Source organism: Callorhinus ursinus, unplaced genomic scaffold (genome assembly GCF_003265705.2).
Source record: "Callorhinus ursinus isolate GAN/ISIS: 27379988/994484 unplaced genomic scaffold, GSC_fseal_2.0 scaffold85, whole genome shotgun sequence".
Classification (NCBI taxonomy): Eukaryota; Metazoa; Chordata; class Mammalia; order Carnivora; family Otariidae; genus Callorhinus; species Callorhinus ursinus.
Window position 1 is genome coordinate 1,103,075 of NW_027397147.1, and position 20,235 is coordinate 1,123,309.

Consider the following 20,235-nt stretch of genomic DNA (forward strand, 5'->3'; position numbering starts at 1 on the left):
GAGTGGCTCACAGAATAGAGGGAAACACTTACTTTGGTTTACCAGTTTATTATCAAAGGACATAGGATATATAAAGGATATAGATGAACATAGAGATGAAAGAGAAGCATAGGGCAAGGGATGTGGGAAGGGCCATGGAGCTTCTATGATTTCTCTGTGCATACTCCTCTTCTGCTACCAACCTGGAAGCTCTCCAAACCTTGTACTTTTGAGATTTTATGGAGGCTTCATCATGTAGGCATGATTTTCATCCCTTTGCTCAAGAGAAGTGGTGAGGGGGTAGGTCTGAAGAGTCCAAGCTTCTAATCATGGCTCCATCTTTCCTTTGACCAGCCCTCATCCAGGAGTCTAATGAGTTGCCTCATTAGAACAAAAAACACTACTATCACCCAGGAAATTACAAAGGTTTCAGGAGCCCTGTGTCAGGAGCAAAGGTCAAAGACCAATATAAGAACATGAGATGGTCCTAGTTGGAAATTACAAAGATTTTAGAGGCTCAGAAGTAGAGACCAATATATATATTTTCTATTATCTCACAATTATGCTTTATCATTTTCTTTTGAGTGTTCATCTTAGCTCTCTGTATATATTATCTCTGGAAATACAAGGATCAGGTCTATGTTTCTCTTCATGCTTCCCACACTGTATTGCACAGAGCATGTGCTCAGTATTTGCTGAATGAAGGAAAGCTTGGCGTAGTGTTCCTTGCCCCCCAGACTTGGACAGAAAAGTCAGGAATATCTCATGGCATAGTGCCAGGCTTTTCAAATTCAGCAGAGACCTTCTCTAATGTATGGTTTCCTTAGACCACCATGTCTTTGCTTAGGAGTTCACAGCTACCACAAATGTAAGCTAATTAATGGGAGATTGTTGTTTTATATATTTCTATGAAAGCTTAGGTAGTGTTTTCAGACGTTGGAAATTGAGGGAGATATCAGTTTACATTTTCAATCTGAAGCCAAATATAACTGCAGTGAGAATACAGACTCCTCTAAAAGATTAAATAGAAGAGCAGCTGTCAGAATCGGAACTTTTGTCTTTCTCCAAAGCCCTCCATTCTTAAATCCATCCTCTTTTATAATTAAGGGACTGTCCTAACAGCACAGAATAACACTCATCTCAGTGTTAAACTTGCTTCCCTTGCATTTTCTAGACTCTAAACTTTTACAACTCTGATTCACTTTTTTTTTTTTTAAGATTTTATTTATTTGAGAGAGAGAGAATGAGAAATAGCACGAGAGGGAAGAGGGTCAGAGGGAGAAGCAGACTCCCTGCTGAGCAGGGAGCCTGATGCAGGACTCGATTCCGGGACTCCAGGATCATGACCTGAGCCGAAGGCAGTCGCTTAACCAACTGAGCCACCCAGGCGCCCCTCTGATTCACTTTTAAATAATTCAGTAGGGCTCCCGCATCAGGCTCCCTGCTCATCAGAGAGTCTGCTTCTCCCTCTGACCCTCGTCCCTCTTGTGCTCTCTATCTCTCATTCTCTCTCTCTCTCTCTCAAATAAATAAGTAAAATCTTTAAAAAAGAATAAATAATTCAATAGATCTACACAAATTGAACATTTATGATATTTTTCATCTAAACCCAAGAGAGAACAATAAATTTAAAAAGGTAGAATCCCACAGATTGTTTTCTTCCTTAAAGTAAAAATACATACTTTTGGTGAAAGAGCAATATATCATCAATAACATTTAACATTTACCAACTTGGACGCCTGGGTGGCTCAGTCGGTTAAGCGTCTGCCTTCAGCTCAGGTCATGATCTCACGGTCCTGGGATCGAGTCCTGCATTGGGCTCCCTGCTCAGCAGGGAGTCTGCTTCTCCCACTGCCTCTCCCTCTCATGTTCTTTCTCTCTCAAATAAATAAATAAAACCTTAAAAAAAAAATTTACCAACTAATTACTCTGTACCAGGCATTTGTTCTAAGTGTTTTACACATATTCCCTCTCATAATCCGTACAACGCTATGAGGTCATTTTGTTGTTATCCTCATTTATAGTTGAGGAAACTGAGGCACACAGAGGTTAAATAACTTGCCTAAAATCTCACTACCAGTAAGTGGTGGGCCTGAAATCTGAATCCAGAGCCTGAATTCTACCACTGTGATATGATATCTCCCAGTTAGGTCAATGGATATGTGACTAAATAATTTAGAATGTGATTTTTTTATCAGAATTATTTTACTTATATAAATTAAGGGAGTACAATTTATTGAAGAGATGATTTCGAATTATGTAATATTGAGATTATCAACTAGTTGGCAAAAGTTATTTTGACAGGCCTGGAAGTCATACAGTGGAACTTTGCTATACCCTCAGGAAAGTTATTTATTAATTATGACATACCGTACAGAGTCCTTTCCAAGAAGGTGGTGGGGTGCACATTTTCTGTACAATGCAAATACGACAAATATGAGTGCTTATTGTAATGTTTGAGAGTAGACTTTAAATAACCAAAAAGTTCCTTAGAGATAGGAAACAGGGAATCTTTTTTTCTTGAGACTAAGAAATTGGGTTATTTCTTTAAGGAGGATGAGCTGGGAGTGGCATATTCCTTGAACATTTACGAGAAATGTGGGTGTGGGAGGAAGCTGTATTTTAGAGTGAGTAAAACTCAGAGGAGTCACTCCTCTGAACTGACAAAAATATTGTCTCCCACTTTGTATTGACCTCCTGTGAAGAAGGTTCCTCTTAGACTCACTGTCACTGTGCTTTCAAAGTTGTAATTAAGTCTGCTCTGATATAAATCTAAATGTTTCTGATGGTATTTTTAGGAATACTATTCTTTATTTAGTGAATGGTGTTCAAGAAGAAGTCAGCATCATGTGGTAGGAGTAGTTCAGGGGTGGTTAATTGAAAGCCTTAGTTTTAGTCCTGGCACTGCTAGTTACTTTGTGTCCTTGGACTTAGCACTCTCAGGGCCTCAGTATTCTTCAAACCCTAACTTGGGGAGATTAGGACTGATGATCTCTGAGATCCCTTCTAGCTCTGAATTCCCTAATTTTATGGCTCTTTTTGGCCAGGAATCTTGCATGATTGAGAGCCACTCTTGTCTGCTGCATTGTTTGTTTACTTCTTCATCATTGTCCACAGGTGAACCTTTTCAGTGATTGAAGGCTGTAGAATTATTAATATTCAGCCCTTTTGTTAAAATACTTTTGTAAATAATTCTGCAACACTTTTCTGCCCACATAAACAATTTGGCCTACCAGATTTGTTTGATTTTATTCCCTTTATCAGTTTCCTCTCCCTTAAACCAGCTCACTTTTACATGTAAAACATGGAGACTACTTATTTAGTGAAATGAATGTTAAACTTGTTTTGGGTTTTTTTCAGTCAGGGAAGAAACAATAAGTATTCCAGTATGATCTGCTGAATTCTTCCACGGTGGCTTCTCATGATACTTTAGTTGAAATGGAATAGAAAATGTAGACAGAGTTATTTAAGTTTCATTTTTGTTCTCTACCTGATTTACTTTATTCTAATTTCTTTGGCATTTTCTACTTTATTTTAGATCCAGAGCATGTGCTTAAATTCATACATGATTGAAAGATTTCACAGTGTGTAAGTGCAATTAGTGCATTTTATTTAAATCTAATATGTAACACTCTGTAAACATTTTAAACATTTTAGAATTTTAAAATATAAAGTAAATGCACAGGGGCGCCTGGTTGGCTCAGGTGGTTAAGCGTCCTACTCTTGATTTCAGCTCAGGTCATGATCTCAGGGTTGTGAGATCAAGCCCCCCAGGGGCTCTGCGCTGGGCATGGAGCCTGCTTAAGATTCTCTCCCTCTGCCCCTCCCCCTCCCTCTCTCAAATAAATAAAGTGAATGCACATTTTTTTAAAGAGCAGAATTGTATGAATTTATCTATACTCAGATAAGACAGTGAAAAGTACAAGGGTTCTCAACCCCACTCCACCCTCCAATCCTATTCAACCAAAGTAGGCCACTCCTGGCCATGTGATAAATACTCTTCCACATATTTTTCATACACTGTCTAGACAGTTTAAACATTGTGGTGAGCTTTTCCTTAATGACTTCATGCATTATATATTAAGGGCTTCAATGATTGGGATTATAATAGGACAGATTCTGGTACCATATTGTACTTGTCAATAAGGTGGATTTTAAAATAGAAATTCACTGCTAATGTTTAATGTATTTATAGGATTAGACCCAAGACCATGTTTATGGAGCAAGGGCTGATAGAATACACTACAATGAGAGGACAGTGTTGGTATGATTTAGTCAATTTTAAAATGAGATGACCTCTGAACAACAGTTTTACTTGCAAACAGCTGGTAACAGTTGTATTTTAAGAAGATAGAACAGCCAGTGGAGTTTAAGGGAAAAGAAAATCAAACTAAAAAGAATAATGATTGTTCTCTATTTACTTGCTATCCAAGAAAACATTTTGGGGCGCCTGGGTGGCTCAGTTGGTTAAGCGACTGCCTTCGGCTCAGGTCATGATCCTGGAGTCCCGGGATCGAGTCCCGCATCAGGGAGCCCGCTTCTCCCTCTGACCCACTTCCCTCTCTTGCTCTCTATCTCTCATTCTCTCTCTCTCAAATAAATAAATAAAATCTTTAAAAAAAAAAAAAAAGAAAACATTTTGTGATTTCATTCTGTTAGCAAAGCATTCTCAATCTCAATATTTCCAGCTTGCTATTCCTATAAAATCTGTCCCCAGAGCTTTTATTTCAGCAAGTCTGAACTTGCCTTATGCTTCATCTTCAACCTGAATGATACACTAAAGCAGTTGGGCAGAAAAGTGATGTCCTGAGTACTTTTTATGACTAGTAGCCATGGCAACCATCAGATGTCAACCTTTTTATTTTGGAATATGAGTTTCATGAGTGTACTATTGTGTTAAATTATTTTGTCTACTGCCCTGTGTATTTTTTAACTAAAACAAAAATATCTCACTTACTTCCCTGAAGACATGTAATAGTTATTTAGTGTTTACAGTTGCAATTGCTTACAAGTATTATCTCATCATCTAATTTAATTCTCACAGAAACCTAAATGTTAAGTCATATTACTTTTCTGCTGAAGCAAGTTTAGGAAAATTAAGGGACTTGCTCAAGTGTGTCAAAGCTGAGATTCAAATTGTGACTTGTTGCGTTTAACTCCTGTGATAGTGGACCAGGGACTTCTGAAAATCTGCTCCTCCATAAATACAATAAGAATACTGGCAAAAATTGTCAGATCAACTTTTTCAGAACTCCGGAAATTAACTAAGGCTTACAGCAATCCAAGGAGCATTTATTAAAATCACCTGAATCTTGGCAAGAACAGCAAGCTTTGTGGCAGTTTAAATTGTGCTAATCACACACCCCCTCTCAGCTACATAGTAGCCTTGAAAGCCAGTAGCCTTGCAAGTTTGGTAGCGGTGTAAACCAGCAGCTCAGCAACCACTTGAGATGGCAAAAGGGTCTGGTGCTCCTTAAAGCCCCATCCTCAGAGAATTGCTACCATTTGATATGTCAGCTCACTGAGAATCTCCTCAGGTCTTACCTTTATTGGACCAGATTCAGAGCTTGTTCTGTCTCACCCCCAGGATATTTGTTAAAAGCAATCAGGACTAGTTGTTTAACACTGCAGGTACGTGGGGCACCTGGGTTGCCCAGTCATTTGGGCGTCTGCCTTGGGCCTGGGTCATGATCTCAGGGTCCTGGGATCAAGCCTCCTGTTGGGTTCCTGGCTTAGTGGGGAATCTGCTTGTCCCTCTCTGTCTATCCCTCCCCAACCTCCCCCCCCATTCACGTGTTCTTTCTCAGATAAATACATTTTTAAAAAATTGCAGGGTACCTGAGGTTGTTTATTTGACAGTAACAAAAGGCTAAAAAACATAAAGGAAAAATGGGGAACAGGATGTCCAAAGGAGTCTTTGAAAAACTCCAACATATTCCTAGGAATCTAGAAGCTCTACACATATTTAGGGCTTTTCACATACCCAGGATAGGTCTTTTTTTTTTTAAGATTTTATTTATTTATTTGACAGAGACACAGCGAGAGAGGGTACACAAGCAGGGGGCGTGGGAAAGGGAGAAGCAGGCTTCCCGTTGAGCAGGGAGCCCGATGTGGGGCTCGATCCCAGGACCCCAGGATCATGACCTGAGCCAAAGGCAGACACTTAATAACTGAGCCATCCAGGCACCCTGCAGGATAGGTCTTAATTAATCTCTTGCCTCTAGCTAAACTTGAGGCTCTGTGCAAGCAGGAAGTGAGTACTAAGGCAGAGTTGTTAATTGCCTATTGGAGCAATGAAAATGTACCACAACAGACAGACAGCAAAGGCTGAGAGACACATTGATTCAAGGCATTTAAAGAAATCTTATTCCAGGGATTCCTGGATAGCTCAGTCAGTTAAGCATCTGCCTTCAGCTCAGGTCATGATTCTGGAGTCCTGGGATTAAGCCCAACATCGGGCTCCCTGCTTAGTGGGGAATCTGTTTTTTCCCCTCTCCCTTTGCCACTCCCCCTTCTCATGCTCTTTCTCTCTGTCTCTCAAATACATAATAAAAAAAATCTTTAGGGGTGCCTGGGTGGCTCAGTCGGTTAAGCGGCTGCCTTCGGCTCAGGTCATGATCCCAGGGTCCTGGGATCAAGCCCCACATAGGGCTCCCTGCTCCGTGGGGAGCCTGCTTCTCCCTCTCCCTCTGCCTGCTGTTCTCCCTATCTGTGCTCTCTCTCTATGTCTCTGTCAAAGAAATAAAATCTTAAAAAAAAAAAATCTCATTCCAACCATTAGCTGACTACTGAGCTAATGGAACAGAGACTTCAGAGGCCACACACAACAATGATCCAAACTTTACAGAGCTATTCCAGGAAAGTCAGTAAACAAACAGTAACAACAGGGGCGCCTGGGTGGCTCAGTCGTTAAGCGTCTGCCTTGGGCTCAGGTCATGATCCCAAGGTCCTGGGATCGAGCCCCGCATAGGGCTCCCTGCTTGGCGGGAAGCCTGCTTCTCCCTCTCCCTCTGCCCCTGCTTGTGTTCCCTCTCTCGCTGTGTTTCTCTCTCTGTCAAATAAATAAAATCTTTTAAAAAACAAAAACAGGGGTGCCTGGGTGGCTCAGTTGGTTAAGCGTCTGCCTTCGGCTCAGATCATGATCCTCGAGTCCCGGGATCGAGTCCCGCATCGGGCTCCCTGCTCGGCGGGGCGTCTGCTTCTCCCTCTGACCCTCCCCCCTCTCGTGTACTCTCTCTCTCTAATAAATAAAATCTTTAAAAAAAATAATAATAAAATAAAATAAAATAAAAAACAAAAACAGTAACAACAGCAAACCCTAGGGACAGGAGGATTTGATTTCCGTAGTTGTCACATTGTAATATTTTACAAAATCTTCAACTAAAAATTAAAAGACACACAAACGGGAGGTATGGCCTATACAGAAGAAAAATAAAAGCAGTCAATAGACACTGCCCCTGAGGAAGCCCAGACATTGGGCTTACTAGACAAAGAGTTTAAATCAGCTTTTATAAGTATGTTCCAAAAAATAAAGGAAACCATATATAAAGACTTAAAGTAAGAAAACAATGTCTCATCACATAGAGAATATCTAATAAAAAGATGGAAATTATATAAAGAAAATAGAAATTCCTGAGCAATAACTGAAATGAAAAATTGGTAGAAGACTCAGCAAATTCGAAGACAAGTCAATTGAAATGATTTAACCTGAGAAGCAGAAAAATAAAAAATGAAAAGAGCAATTGAGAGACCAATTGGACATTATCAGGTCTTCCAGCACATACATAATGGGAGTCCCAGAAGGAGAAAAGAGAAAGAAAGGGGTTGAAAGAATATCTGAAGAAATAATGACTGAAATCTCCCCAAATTTGATGAAAAATTTAAATCTGCACATTGAAGAATCTCAACGAATTCCAAGTAAGGATAGATTTTAAGTAATCCACCCACAGACAAATCATAGTAAAAAAACAAAGACATAAAATCATGAAAACAGCAGGGAAAAAGTGAATTTTCATATACACAAGATCCTGAATACTATTAACACCTGACCTCTCATCAGAAACCGTGTCATCCCCCTGCTCTCTCTAGCCAGGTTGGCCAGCGCTTACTGGACATGATTAGCTCTGACAGACTCTGTTGGGCTTGTATGTCTGCTTTATAAGCCCTGTGTTTCCGATTTTCTGTGGCACAGATTTTACTTGTAATGATGATATGCCTTATAATCATCCTCATTGTGGCAACAGACATGCTCAGACTGGCTCTGTTAAATCTTTTCAGCAGTGTCTGGATCTATAGATGATGAGAGTCAAAAGCCTCTTTAGTTAAGATACCCCAGTCAACAGGGTAAGACTCATTATGACTTCCTTTTGTGTGTAATGATACACAGGTGAGCTACTGAGAGGCATGTGGGATGCTGTAGTTCCTAGTTTGGTTTCCTTTTTCCTATTGTGTGCAAGTCTTTTATTTGGCTGGATTGGTTACCTAGGAAACAGCTGCAGGGTAAAGATGAATTGGCTGTTTGAGAAATGGAATTATAGGCCCCTTACAGAAGCAAAAGACCTGTTGGATGAAACAAAACAAAAATCAGTGAATGGCTGAGCTTGTGCCTAATTATTAATTAGCGTGCTTTAGGAAATTACACCAAGAGAAGGTATGTAGAAGAAACTAATGCTATGTGATTTTAAATTTAGGTTGTTTTTCATTCTTTTAAGTTCACCAGTTGCTTATTAATTCATGCTTCGTGCCCACTGCTGCAGGCCATTCTGGGGGTTACCAATGAAGTAGAAGGTTCAGTTCCTTCCTAAAAAACCCATTTTCTGTTTGAGGTAAAGAAAAAAAAAAGTTAAAATCAAGTACATGATTGTGTGATGTGTCCTGGGAATTTGGAGGATATAAAAAATCTTGGCTAGTCAACATAAGAGATGGATTTGAATCTACAAGTAGGAGATAATTCTTTGAGGTAGAGGATGAGATTTAAAGACCGGTGTGAGTTTGGGTACTAACAGTACCTGAATTTACAAGATGTAATAGCAGCACAGGTACCTTTACAGATCCCTTTCCCCAGACAGCTTATGGAAAATATGTGACTGTGATATAAACTATGTTGACCTAGAGTCTTACTCATGAAAAAGAACTTCAACAATGTTGACTCTTTGTACTAACCTGTATGATTTATTTAAGGGAAGTCTATTTTCACTGAAAATGTGACAGAGTATTAGTTTTTGGAATCCCGACCACCATAACAATGCTGGGCACAAAGACATTCAATAATTCACAATTTTGTGAGATGATTTTCCTATATACAGCATATCTTATGGCTATCAGCTAGCTTTAGCTTTCTTTTCTTCCAGAATGTAGCTGCAGAGTATTTGGTCTCGATTTGTGGTAATACGGACTTTTGTAATTACAGGAACATAATTCTTCTTTTAAAACTGAACATCTGTCAGGCTATTTCCATATGCTTTGTGGAAGGGACAGCTCTCATTTTCATTTCCATTTTCTTGTTCTATTTCTATTCACCTGGTGTGGTATGCCAGTCAGGAGGGGAAGCAGGAACGATCCCACTCAGAAAGCTTAACAATCTACAGGCACAGAAGGTTATGTTAAATTTGAGCCCTAACGCTGTTTGCAGTGTCCATAAATGGAAAGTAAGAGGTAACATAAGATACTCAGAAAAATTTGAAGGAGAGATATTTTAGTTATGATTTACTGAACCTACAGGTTTACATATTTGCCAGCAAAAAGTAATTGTCAAATGTAAATCTAAGTTCATTAATTATATACAGTTACCAATAAAACTCTTTGTATTTTAAATTAAGTTGTAAAGAAAGTTACTACTGTAATCAGAATCCACAATATTGCATTTTTCAGAGGATAGTTCATTGCCTGTTGTCTATTTTTATAGCAATTACAGCTTTATAAATGGGATAGGGACTACAGAGGGTAATTTGTTAGAAGTCTTTTGCTGATTGGGCTCCCTGCTCGCGGGAAGCCTACTTCTCCCTCTCCCACTCCCCCTGCTTGTGTTCCCTCTCTCGCTGTGTCTCTCTCTGTCAAATAAATAAAATCTTAAAAAAAAAAAAAGTCTTGCTGAGTGATCAAGAGTAGTTTCCTGTTCACTCTTGAGCGCTGCTGTGAATACCTTATTTCCAAAATTATAATAAAATGCTTTATCATAATAAGACACCCTCTGTCCCCCAAGTTTTCTTTTCAAGGAAACTTTTTAGTGTTTCAATTTAAAAACAATTATTCAACTTCCTGGTGCCTACTCACCCCTACCCTTTGCTTTCTCTGGTTCAAGCAATTACTATTTTTTTTTTAATATGATAATTTTAAGGTTGGCAATTAAGCGTCAAAACTTTGAACTGATTTATTTTTCTTTGACCTACTAAGTGACTGAGCTCCAAGCAGCAGCTAGAAAGAGGGATAGTGTGTGGCATTATTATGAAGGTTTGCTCACTTTCTATTCCCCTCCAAACCCCCATCTGCCTCCATCCTGCCAGAGATGATCCTACAGTTATAACATTGTTTACACCTTTGCGGAGATCACAAGATGGACCTAAGTATTGGATGATTTGAGAGAAAAAGGTACTCTTTGAGTACTTTTTTTCTTCCATTCAACCAAAAGAGTCAATTAGCATTAGAGGGGGAGAGTTTTGAGAGAACTGATCTTTTGCTTCATTTTCTTTGAACACATTGCTTTATTTCTAAAAGTGTATCAGTGGCAAAACTCAGGTTGCAGGAGAGCCCCCTGCCTCCAACAGCCCCACCTACCCACGCATACATCTGTATACACACATCCAGCTCTGCTATCTGCTCCCACCAAGGCAGCTTCCCAAAATGCCTCTCACTGGAATTTTACTGACTGTCCTCAAAAAAGGTACTTGTTTGTGGCAAGTGCTGTGATTTTGAGGTTAATGTCTTTTTGTTGTTGGTGTTGTCATTATTTTTGTTCCAATTGAGAAAATAAGACTAAAAAAAAAATGCAGAAATCTGTTATGTTCCAGAAATTTCTTATGTTTTAGGCAACAGTGATCCCATTTGCAGTTGCTCTTTTTCACTCAAAAGTAACATTTTAATTGTTCTTAATGGGGAAGAGAATAAAATAAGTATTTTTGCCATATCTAGTTTTCTGTAAATTAATTCACCCCAAATTTGATAGAGGGGTTCCCTGGGTTTGACATAAGAACATGTTTATGTGAAAATAGTACCTGATGTTTTACAAAAATCACCCTCATGGTATTTAAATGGGAGAGGGGGCATTTGAAAAATTACCACTAATGCCTTTATGCTTTTCTGCTGAAGCATGCTAGTAATGGTTTAGCAATCTGAACACTTGTGCATTGCACAGAAATTGTTGAACTTACCACAAGGAGGACCCTACTAGTTTCCCAACATTTTCTTGAATTTAATGGAAGTGTTTATATTATAATATTCTTAGGCCTTTTTTTTTAGATTTTACTTATTTATTTTAGAGAGAGAGGGTTCACAAGTGGGAGGGGCAGAGGGAGAGGGAGAGAGAATCTCAACCAGACTCCGTGCTGAGTATGGAGCCCAACATGGGGCTCAGTCCCAGGACCCTGAGATCATGACCTGAGCCGAAACCAAGAGTCCAACACTTAACCAACCGAGCCACCAAGGTGCCCCTGTTCTTAGGCCTTTTAACTTTAATAAAAATATATTCGTTCCAATACTTAATCCATTATTTAATTTTATCTATATTTTATTACTGACATATTTCAAGTTTGTCTTCAGATTCCTGAAAAGTGTTTTTCTCCTCATCCAAAATCAAATAATATGCAGTAAGTCTTGGATCTGAGAATAGAAAAGTTCCAGGTCTTTCGGCTAGTATGTAAGCTCAGCAAGACCAGGAGCCTCATCTGTCCTGTTCATTGTTATTTCCCCGGAGCCCAGAACATTGCCTGATACAAGTACTCAGAAAAGTATTTGTTTAATGAATGACTGAAAGAACTGCGTTTATGGTTTTTGCAAGTTTTTTTTTTAACTTCACTTTGTATGTTAAGTATGACTACATTGTGAACTACAAGGGAATGCTGAATCGTGAGACTCAGTGGAATTAAATGCCTGAGTGACCTACACAGAAATAAGATTTAAGGACTAAAGGGGTGTTGATGGGGGATATTCCGTGGGAATGCCAAACCCACTAAAATACTCCCACCTTTTGCATCTCCCCAGGAGCACTCACTGTGGGCCTCGTGCGACAGTGTCAAACAATCCATGGACGAGACCGGACGTGCATCCCACCTCGGCTTCCCCCAGAGTGGGTCACCACGCTGTTTTTTATCATCATGGGAATCATTTCATTGACTGTCACATGTGGTTTGCTGGTGGCTTCCCACTGGCGGAGAGAAGCTACAAAATATGCTCGATGGATAGCATTCACTGGAAGTAAGTAACCTGTGCTTACTAAATTTGTCTAGAAGGCGTGCACACTGATATTTTAATGAAGATATCAAAAATCAGTCATAAGGACTCCATAATCATCAAAGAGCACTACTTGCTGTGGCTGTCATATAGACTCTACACAGTCCCATCAGTTCTTTAGAATTCTCACCACAAGACCAAGACATCCAAACCTTAATTGCTTTGTATGAAATGCTATTTTAATGAATTTTATTTTTGCTCACTTTGTGACATAAGCGGTCCAGGTCTGTGGCTCAGAGCTGTCACTAACCTCAGTCTTTTATTCTTCTTGAAAGTATTGGTATCCTCTACCAAATAAAGGTAAACCTAGAAGAAAATGTACAGAAATATAAATTAGATTAAGGTGGTGATTTGCTTTTTAATATCATTAATTTTGAGTTTCTACTGTAAGTTGTGTGACCATTGAAAAAACCAACACATTTCGTTGTTTAATAGTTATTTATCAACATTTCATACTCCATTAAGCTATGCCCTAGGGTATGATACATATTATACATTCTCTTGTACTCTACAAAATTGGTTTAATTTCCCAACACATCAGGGGATTTTCCCAAGTTAAAAGCAGCAAAAATGCACAAAGGAAAGATATTTCTGTAATTTTGTTTTTTTGCTTCTTTCTCTCTAAAGCACTTTTGTGTCCCCCCCCCACGCCCCCCAGGGGATATTTGTCAATGGCTGGAAACATTTTTTTATTGTCATGGCTAAGGAGATCTTTCTGGCATCTTGAGTAGAGGCCAGGGATAATGGCAAAACATCCTACAAATGCAAAGAACAGCTCCCCACAACAAAGACTCATCAGGCCCAAAGTGGCAATAGGGCCCTCTTGAGAAACTTTGCTCTAAAGAACAGGATAACAATCCTTATACCAAATACCATGGGATTTAACTTCTAATTCAATGCCTTATAATTATATCAAGTTTGCGTAAGTTTTAAAAAGTGAATATTATAACACGGCTTACTTTCACTTGATACTTTCATTTAGAACTTGTATGGTAGGGGTAAGGCATAATCCCATGAATCCCTATTAATGTTAAAGCTCAGTTTATCCTTAAAGACCATAAGATAGGGATATTAGTTCATGAGTCTCAGTTTCTGCCTCTCTGTGAAACTCTTTAATGTATATGTTTCTGGGTCTGTTGTTTTATTTCTGTCTATACATCTCCCTTAATTTTAAAATTTAGATCAAGTTGACTTTGACTAAAAAAGTCTTCTCCGTTCTTGTTAAGAAATGTGAAACAAACAGACCTCCTGAGACCATTCTTTTCTGAGTCGTAGGGTCCACAGGCAGTTGCGGAGACAGTGCTGCTAAATTAATTGATGAAGAATTTAAAGAGAATCTTTACTCACAGATAACAATTACTTATCCAGACAGAATTCATTCTTTAAGAAGTAAAATAAAGTCAAAGTAGGAGGATTTAGTTTCTGGATTTAGTTAACATTTGGGAATGCATATGCTCTGAATACCGAAGATCAAAATATAATTGAATAGTAACACTAGTTTAGGATGAGTTGAAGAAAGCATTGAAATGCTGTGTGAGCCTTTGGTTCTTGCCACCCAATAAATAGAAGGAACTAGGGTTATCTTGTTTTCATTTCCTTTCAGCAGATACTTAAGTATATGTAGCTACCTCCAAATGTAATGTGTTTTTCCTTTATTTTTAAAAAAAAATTAAAATAGTAACTTCTAAAAATAATATGTGCATATGATACATAATTCAAAGCCTAGGAAAGGGTCATCAAGTGAAAAGTAAGTCTCATGTGTGGCTCCATTACCTAGCCATTCAATACCTCTTTGCTGGAAGCAACCATTGTTAAGAGTTTCTGGGATTTCCTACCAGAGGTGTCTTATGCATGGAAACATATATGTATATGTGTGAATGTTCTATGAATATATATTCTATTTATACTATTCTGTACCTTGGTTTTTTAGCTCAACAATATACTTGTAGTTAATGTCATCTAAGTAAGCATAGGGCGGGCTGCATTACTCTTCTCAGCTGCCTTAAATACATTGGTTTTTGTTTTTTGGGTTTTTTTTAAGATTTTATTTTTATTTATTTGACAGAGAGAGAGACAGCGAGAGAGGGAACACAAGCAGGGAGAGTAAGAGAGGGAAAAGCAGGCTACCCGCTGAGCAGGGAGCCCGATGCGGGAGCCCCATCCCAGGACCCTGGGATCATGACCTGAGCTGAAGGCAGACACTTAACAACTGAGCCACCCAGGCGCCCCTAAATACATTGTTTTTGTTACCAGAGCTAGTCCACTAGGGTGGCAGTCCTGAGAGGGATTTATGTCCCGCTGGTATTTCCCTTCAGCCTTTGAAAATGTACTTTATTTCTACTGTATGTATTTCTATTCCTCTTAAACTGTAGTTTTGGTAAAAATGTCAGGGTAACATTTTCTAATAGGTTTACACAGTGGGGAGCTCTCTCAGAGGAGAGTCACACGTGATGCAGCCTGCCTGTGGGGGCAAAGGTAACAAAGATGTGTCTTTTTTTTCAAGTCTGACCCTATCCTTAACTCTGCCACTGTAATTTACATTCTCATCTCCCAGTAAACTCAATATCTGACTCTTACTATCGAGAAATCTGTGCCATGGAAGATAGGAAGTGAGGCCTTTATAGGCTTATTTAGGACCCAAAATTTAATTGTCAACAGTTGATAGATGTTATCAGCATTAATAATATTTTAAGATCTAAAGTAACCTCACAGGTCCCAATAGCTTGAAAGAAAACTCATCCACTTTCATTAAATCTTCCCAGAAGTATAGAGAACCTAACTCTTTGGATTAAAAACCAGGATTAGATCAAATAGGAGTTTACTGCTTCCTTAGTATTTGATTAAGCTTTTCCTAACTAATTTGGAAAGCACTTAACTCTTGTAAAAAATTAAACTCTACTTTAAATATAGTCATTAAATGATTACTCCCTTATGAAGGATAGATTTTTATTTTACAATAGAAAGTAGAAAAAGATAGGAATGAAGTTGGCACATTAATTAACAATAAACAATTGTAATATCTGCATATCTCTAAAGCACTTCTAAATTATCTGTGCTTCTTGAGATTAGATGAGTCAACATTAAGAAACAAATTGTTTTTAAAGCAATAACTTTATCCCATTGTTTTTCTGTTAGATTGTGTATAACTGCTTAGATTATGGTTTCATTTTACTTACCAAACCATATTACAGCATAAGAACTGTTAGAAATTGGTGGCAGATAACACAGATAAGTGGGCTTTGGCAGCACTAATAGTCTTTTACTGCTGACTGTACAACAGAAAGTCCAAAAGATCTAATAATATCTGAATTTTTCATTTGTTCTGTAGTAGGCACCTGAAAGAATCCAAATTCACTGATGTAACATTATTTGATGTGGTCATTGGCCCAAAATGAAGTAGGCTGTCTGTGTAATATAAGATAATCCATCTAGATGGTGCAAAGCAAACAAGAATGCTGATGTGTTCTGTAAACCAACGTATTAAGAAAATGTTACTTTTTAATACCTTGGATATTACCCTGGAGGTATTTCTTCCAGAAAAATTCCTAATTGGCTTTTTAAGGACTCTCCTATTAAATTTGTTGATTGATTAACACAAAAATAATTTAGGACAAGTGTCAGCTGCTATGTTTATCCAGGACTTTGTCTGTATTCTTGGGGATATGTTTAACTCGGAAGAAGTTTCTCATTCAGTTAATAATGGAAAGCTTCACCTCTTCACATGCAGTGAGTATAGTAACCTGTTTTCACATTACACTGAAGAAACATTTCCGCCTCCAAAGAAATTTGAAGGACTATGAACATTTGACCAATGTGCTTTCAAAAAGCATAAAATATTCTCTTGGAAAAGCTAGCCTATCAATGGGTAATTTGTGTTCACTAGAAAGAGTGTTTCTTTGGTAGCCCAGGGGCACAAGCTGTTCGCTGAAACAGAGGACTCCGGAATTCTACCCAGATGCTGGGTTTGCTGATACCTTTCTAGAAACATTTTAGCAAATAATATATTTCATTGTGTTTGTATACAAAACGCAAAGAAGCCCCCCCCGCCCCATTTTAACCTGTGTACTCAGAAAACCTGAGGGAGATTTTATTTTTTTCTAACATTGTCCATAATGAGAGAGAACCACTCTGACAGTTTACTAATCATCTCAGAAGCCTGAGGTTCTTTCCACTAAGTGATTTTAAATCAGAGTAAGATCAGTAGTACTATATTTGTTTGTACCTTTTCTCCAATTCCTTCTAATACCAACTGAGAGGAACAGAATTGGTAGAATAATAACTGATAATAATAATATGCAACGTTTATTCAGCACTTACTATCAACCTGGCACTGTGCCAGGGACTTGACATTGTTTTGTTTATCCTTCTGGTATTTACCCCATTAGAAGGGAACCAGAAGCCTAAGATTGCACAGCTAATAAGTAGTGAAGCCAGAACATAGCCCCTCTCTGATTCTAGCTTGAGCCCTTAATCACTACTTTAAGTGGTCAAGTATAGTTTATGCACACACCTGAAACTAATATAATGCTGTCTGTTAAATATACTGGAGTTAAAATTTTTTTATTAAAATTTTTAAAAAGAATAGTTTATATAAGCACTTAGTAGGTTTGGAGCCCTTTCTTAATTCTGATATTCAAAATCGTCCTAACACGTATATAAAAGGCTAGCCCAGCTTTTACTATATTTAATTGTTAGGCTTTGGGGATATTATGTGATCTGTAGAAGATGTAAATCTCTTGACAAGTGGTCAATGTTTTAACAGGTTTGACCATGTTATCAATCCACAACCGTTCTTATAAACTTCCTTTGTGCCAAATTTTCATTGTTTTCTTAATCACCAAACCGTGTTACTAATGTTGTGTTTTGGTTTGTTTTACAGTGATCCTTTTCTGTATGGCTGCCCTAATATTTCCGATAGGATTTTACATCAATGAAGTCGGAGGTCAACCTTATAAATTACCCAACAACACAGTAGTTGGGTCATCATATGTACTTTTTGTCTTATCAATTTTCTTTACAATAGTAGGACTTCTATTTGCTGGCAAAGTTTGTTTACCGGGCTGATGAATGTCTAAATTGCTCAACTCTTTTATTATTTTTTATTTTATTTTATTTTTTTATTTTTGGAGGGGGGAGGACAAAGGCAAGGCATCTAAGTAAGTCCTCTCATAGGAAGATGCTTAGATGAAACTGATGCTGAAAAGGAAAAAAAAAATGCTTTGATTTGTTCTCACTATGCACTTTGGATTTAAAAACAAAACAAACAAACAAACAAAAATGAGAGCCTTTTCCATAACCAAATACAGACAATATTGACTAAATCTCCTGAGCATATTCAGGCAGTCAGGTCTGCACTGTGATAGCAACCTAGTGAAGGAGAATGCTTTATACTGAAAAGCATGTGGCCCTTTGTGACTCTGTTGTTCCGTTTTTAATGTCTTAATGATTAATTGAGGGAAAAAAAGTCTAACTATTTATGAATCATGGTGGACCAGAGGGTTACAAGAGAAGTTCATGTGGGGCTGGCCTCACCTCCTAAGAAATTAGTGTTCACAGCTTCCTTGTAATGGTATGAGCCTTTGGCACCAGAATGATTTGCTGTTGCATTACTACACCAAGAAGCCAATAGATCAAAACTTGTTTGCTAAAATGTCTGTAAAAATCCTGAAATTCCCTATTCTCTGTGTACAAAACAAAACAAACAAAAAAACACTAAGAAACATGTTGTTGGGGGTGGGTGGGTGGGGGAAATATTCCTTATATTTATATAAATATATATATAATATATATATTTTGCTGATGCAGTATACAGTGTGTATATATGTGTGTGTGTGTGTGTGTGTGTGTAAATTTATATACACACATGCAAACAGTTCCTGGAAGAGAACTCTGAATGCTTTGCTAGCAAAACACTGTGGTGTGCAAACCTAGAACTCAATAGAAAAAAAAAGCCATTTATCTGAAGGCTGCATAGTGGAGAGAGTCTTCAGTTTACCTCATTCTTTGTAGCAGCCCTTGATTTTAACAGGTTTTTGTAATAGGTACAAATAATCCCATACCTTTCTAGGTCCAATTTTAAGTTAAGCTAAAATTCTTTGTAGGGTTAATTTATTTGTATATGATAGTAGAAGGTAAGATCATGTAAAACCTTATAATTTGGGGAATCTGACACTATTTAAATTATTGGCAACTGTCGTCTGTTGTACAGAGGTTCTCTTTTTCTACTGGCTCAGTCTGTTACATGAATAATGCATTTTCTATGTTCAAGCACACAACTTTACATAAATACAAAGTTCACTAGTAATACCAATTTATAATATTTTGGCTATCTACAACACTAACTGCACTCTGCTACAAAAACTAAATTTATGTTCTTTTCATCTGTAAGCATTATTAATACATCTTCTCTATCAAAAACCTGAGCAATACAATATTTTCTTTATATGCTATATGCCTTTGCTAAAAGCTAACATTTTTGCATTTACTTTAAAGGGCTGTACTAAACCCACAGCTTTACATTTTTTCCTAAGAAGAAGCGTTGCCGCTAATCCTCGAATCCACAAATAGTTTTAAAATACAGTATTTCTCTTCTCCACGTTTCCGTGCTTTCATATCAGTGCTTAGTTGTTTTTCCAGATGAGCACTATAGATAATCTCTTGTTTGAAATGTGGGGCAGGAGGCTCTTTCTTGGCAATGGAGCTGTTTTTCTTCTTTCTAGTGAAACCGGCAACCCAAATGTCCCAGTAGAGTTAGAGTCCCGTGTAGTACATGCTTCACACAAACAGAAATGAATGCACTGTTTTTTTGAAAGCTCAGTTATAAATTATAAAATGATTACTTCAGAAATGGGGCTGCCTCCTCAGATATTCAAAGTATAAAATGGAGGAGCCTGTTGTGTTTCACACTGGCTTGTTTGACATTCATATATCTTACTGTTAATTCAGCAGTATTTTATTGTGAAAGAAAACCCCAGTGTTTCAGCTCACTCAGGAGTCAGGGTAAGAGGTGAACCACCACTGTGGTGCATTCCTTGAGTGTTCTGGGGGAATGTCACACTTTTCCTTCCCAGGGTCAAAGAAACCTTTTGGGAAATGACTGAAGGAGACTATTTTTCCCCAAGTATTATGATGTCTAGTTAATTCTGAGAATACCACTGGACGTGTTCTATGGACATTTGGGATTGCTGTTCCCATTGTGATTTGATTGGTCCTCAAATGGATCACTTTGAAGGAAAGTTTTGGTTGTCACCATTATACCACTGAGATAAAGTGTTAGCAAAGTATGGTTCAAATTAATTTATGATATGACCAAGAGCTTTTCTCTTCCAAAAGATGAATTTTATTGTAAATAGTTTCTCAAAATATTTTTAACTGGATCATGAGCATGGGGAGAGAAAGTTTCTCAGCTGCTAAGAATTTCCCCACTGTTTACTTCTTTCACTTACAGTGGTATTGCGTATAAGATTACAAAATTTAGGGTTTTATTTGTATCTATTACCCAAACCATTAAGTTGTCTTTAATTTCATCATTGTCTTGGAGGTCCAGTGCATAAAGGGCTGCTAGGGGAACATTCCCTCTAACCAGTCAGCACTCTAACCCAGGATTGAGACTGTCCCATTGAGTGGTATGTGAAGTCAAATCTTTGTACTCTTCCAGACCAAACAATGAAATAGATTCATTCATATAAAATCCTATAAAACCTGTAAGTGAAAAGATAGACAACTGTCAGCAGTTGCTTTTAAAAAGGTCACTATAATGAGTACTATGTAGTACAATATTAATTTATAGCAGGAAATCATAGCTTGTAAACT

At 37.9% G+C, this 20,235-nt stretch overlaps 1 protein-coding gene across 3 annotated transcripts in view; it reads left to right on the plus strand.

Annotated features, from left to right (window-relative positions):
- The window catches only part of MOSMO (modulator of smoothened), a 67,832-nt gene that overhangs the window by 43,300 nt on the left and 4,297 nt on the right, over nucleotides 1-20,235 (plus strand). For 2 of the 3 annotated variants that reach the window (XM_025855413.2, XM_025855414.2), the window contains exon 2: nucleotides 12,175-12,387. In XM_025855413.2, the coding sequence (XP_025711198.1) occupies nucleotides 12,175-12,387 (213 nt within the window). Of the gene's footprint in view, nucleotides 1-12,174; nucleotides 12,388-17,302; nucleotides 18,146-20,235 lie in introns of those variants that run through there. The other variant, XM_025855412.2, reaches the window with a different exon arrangement.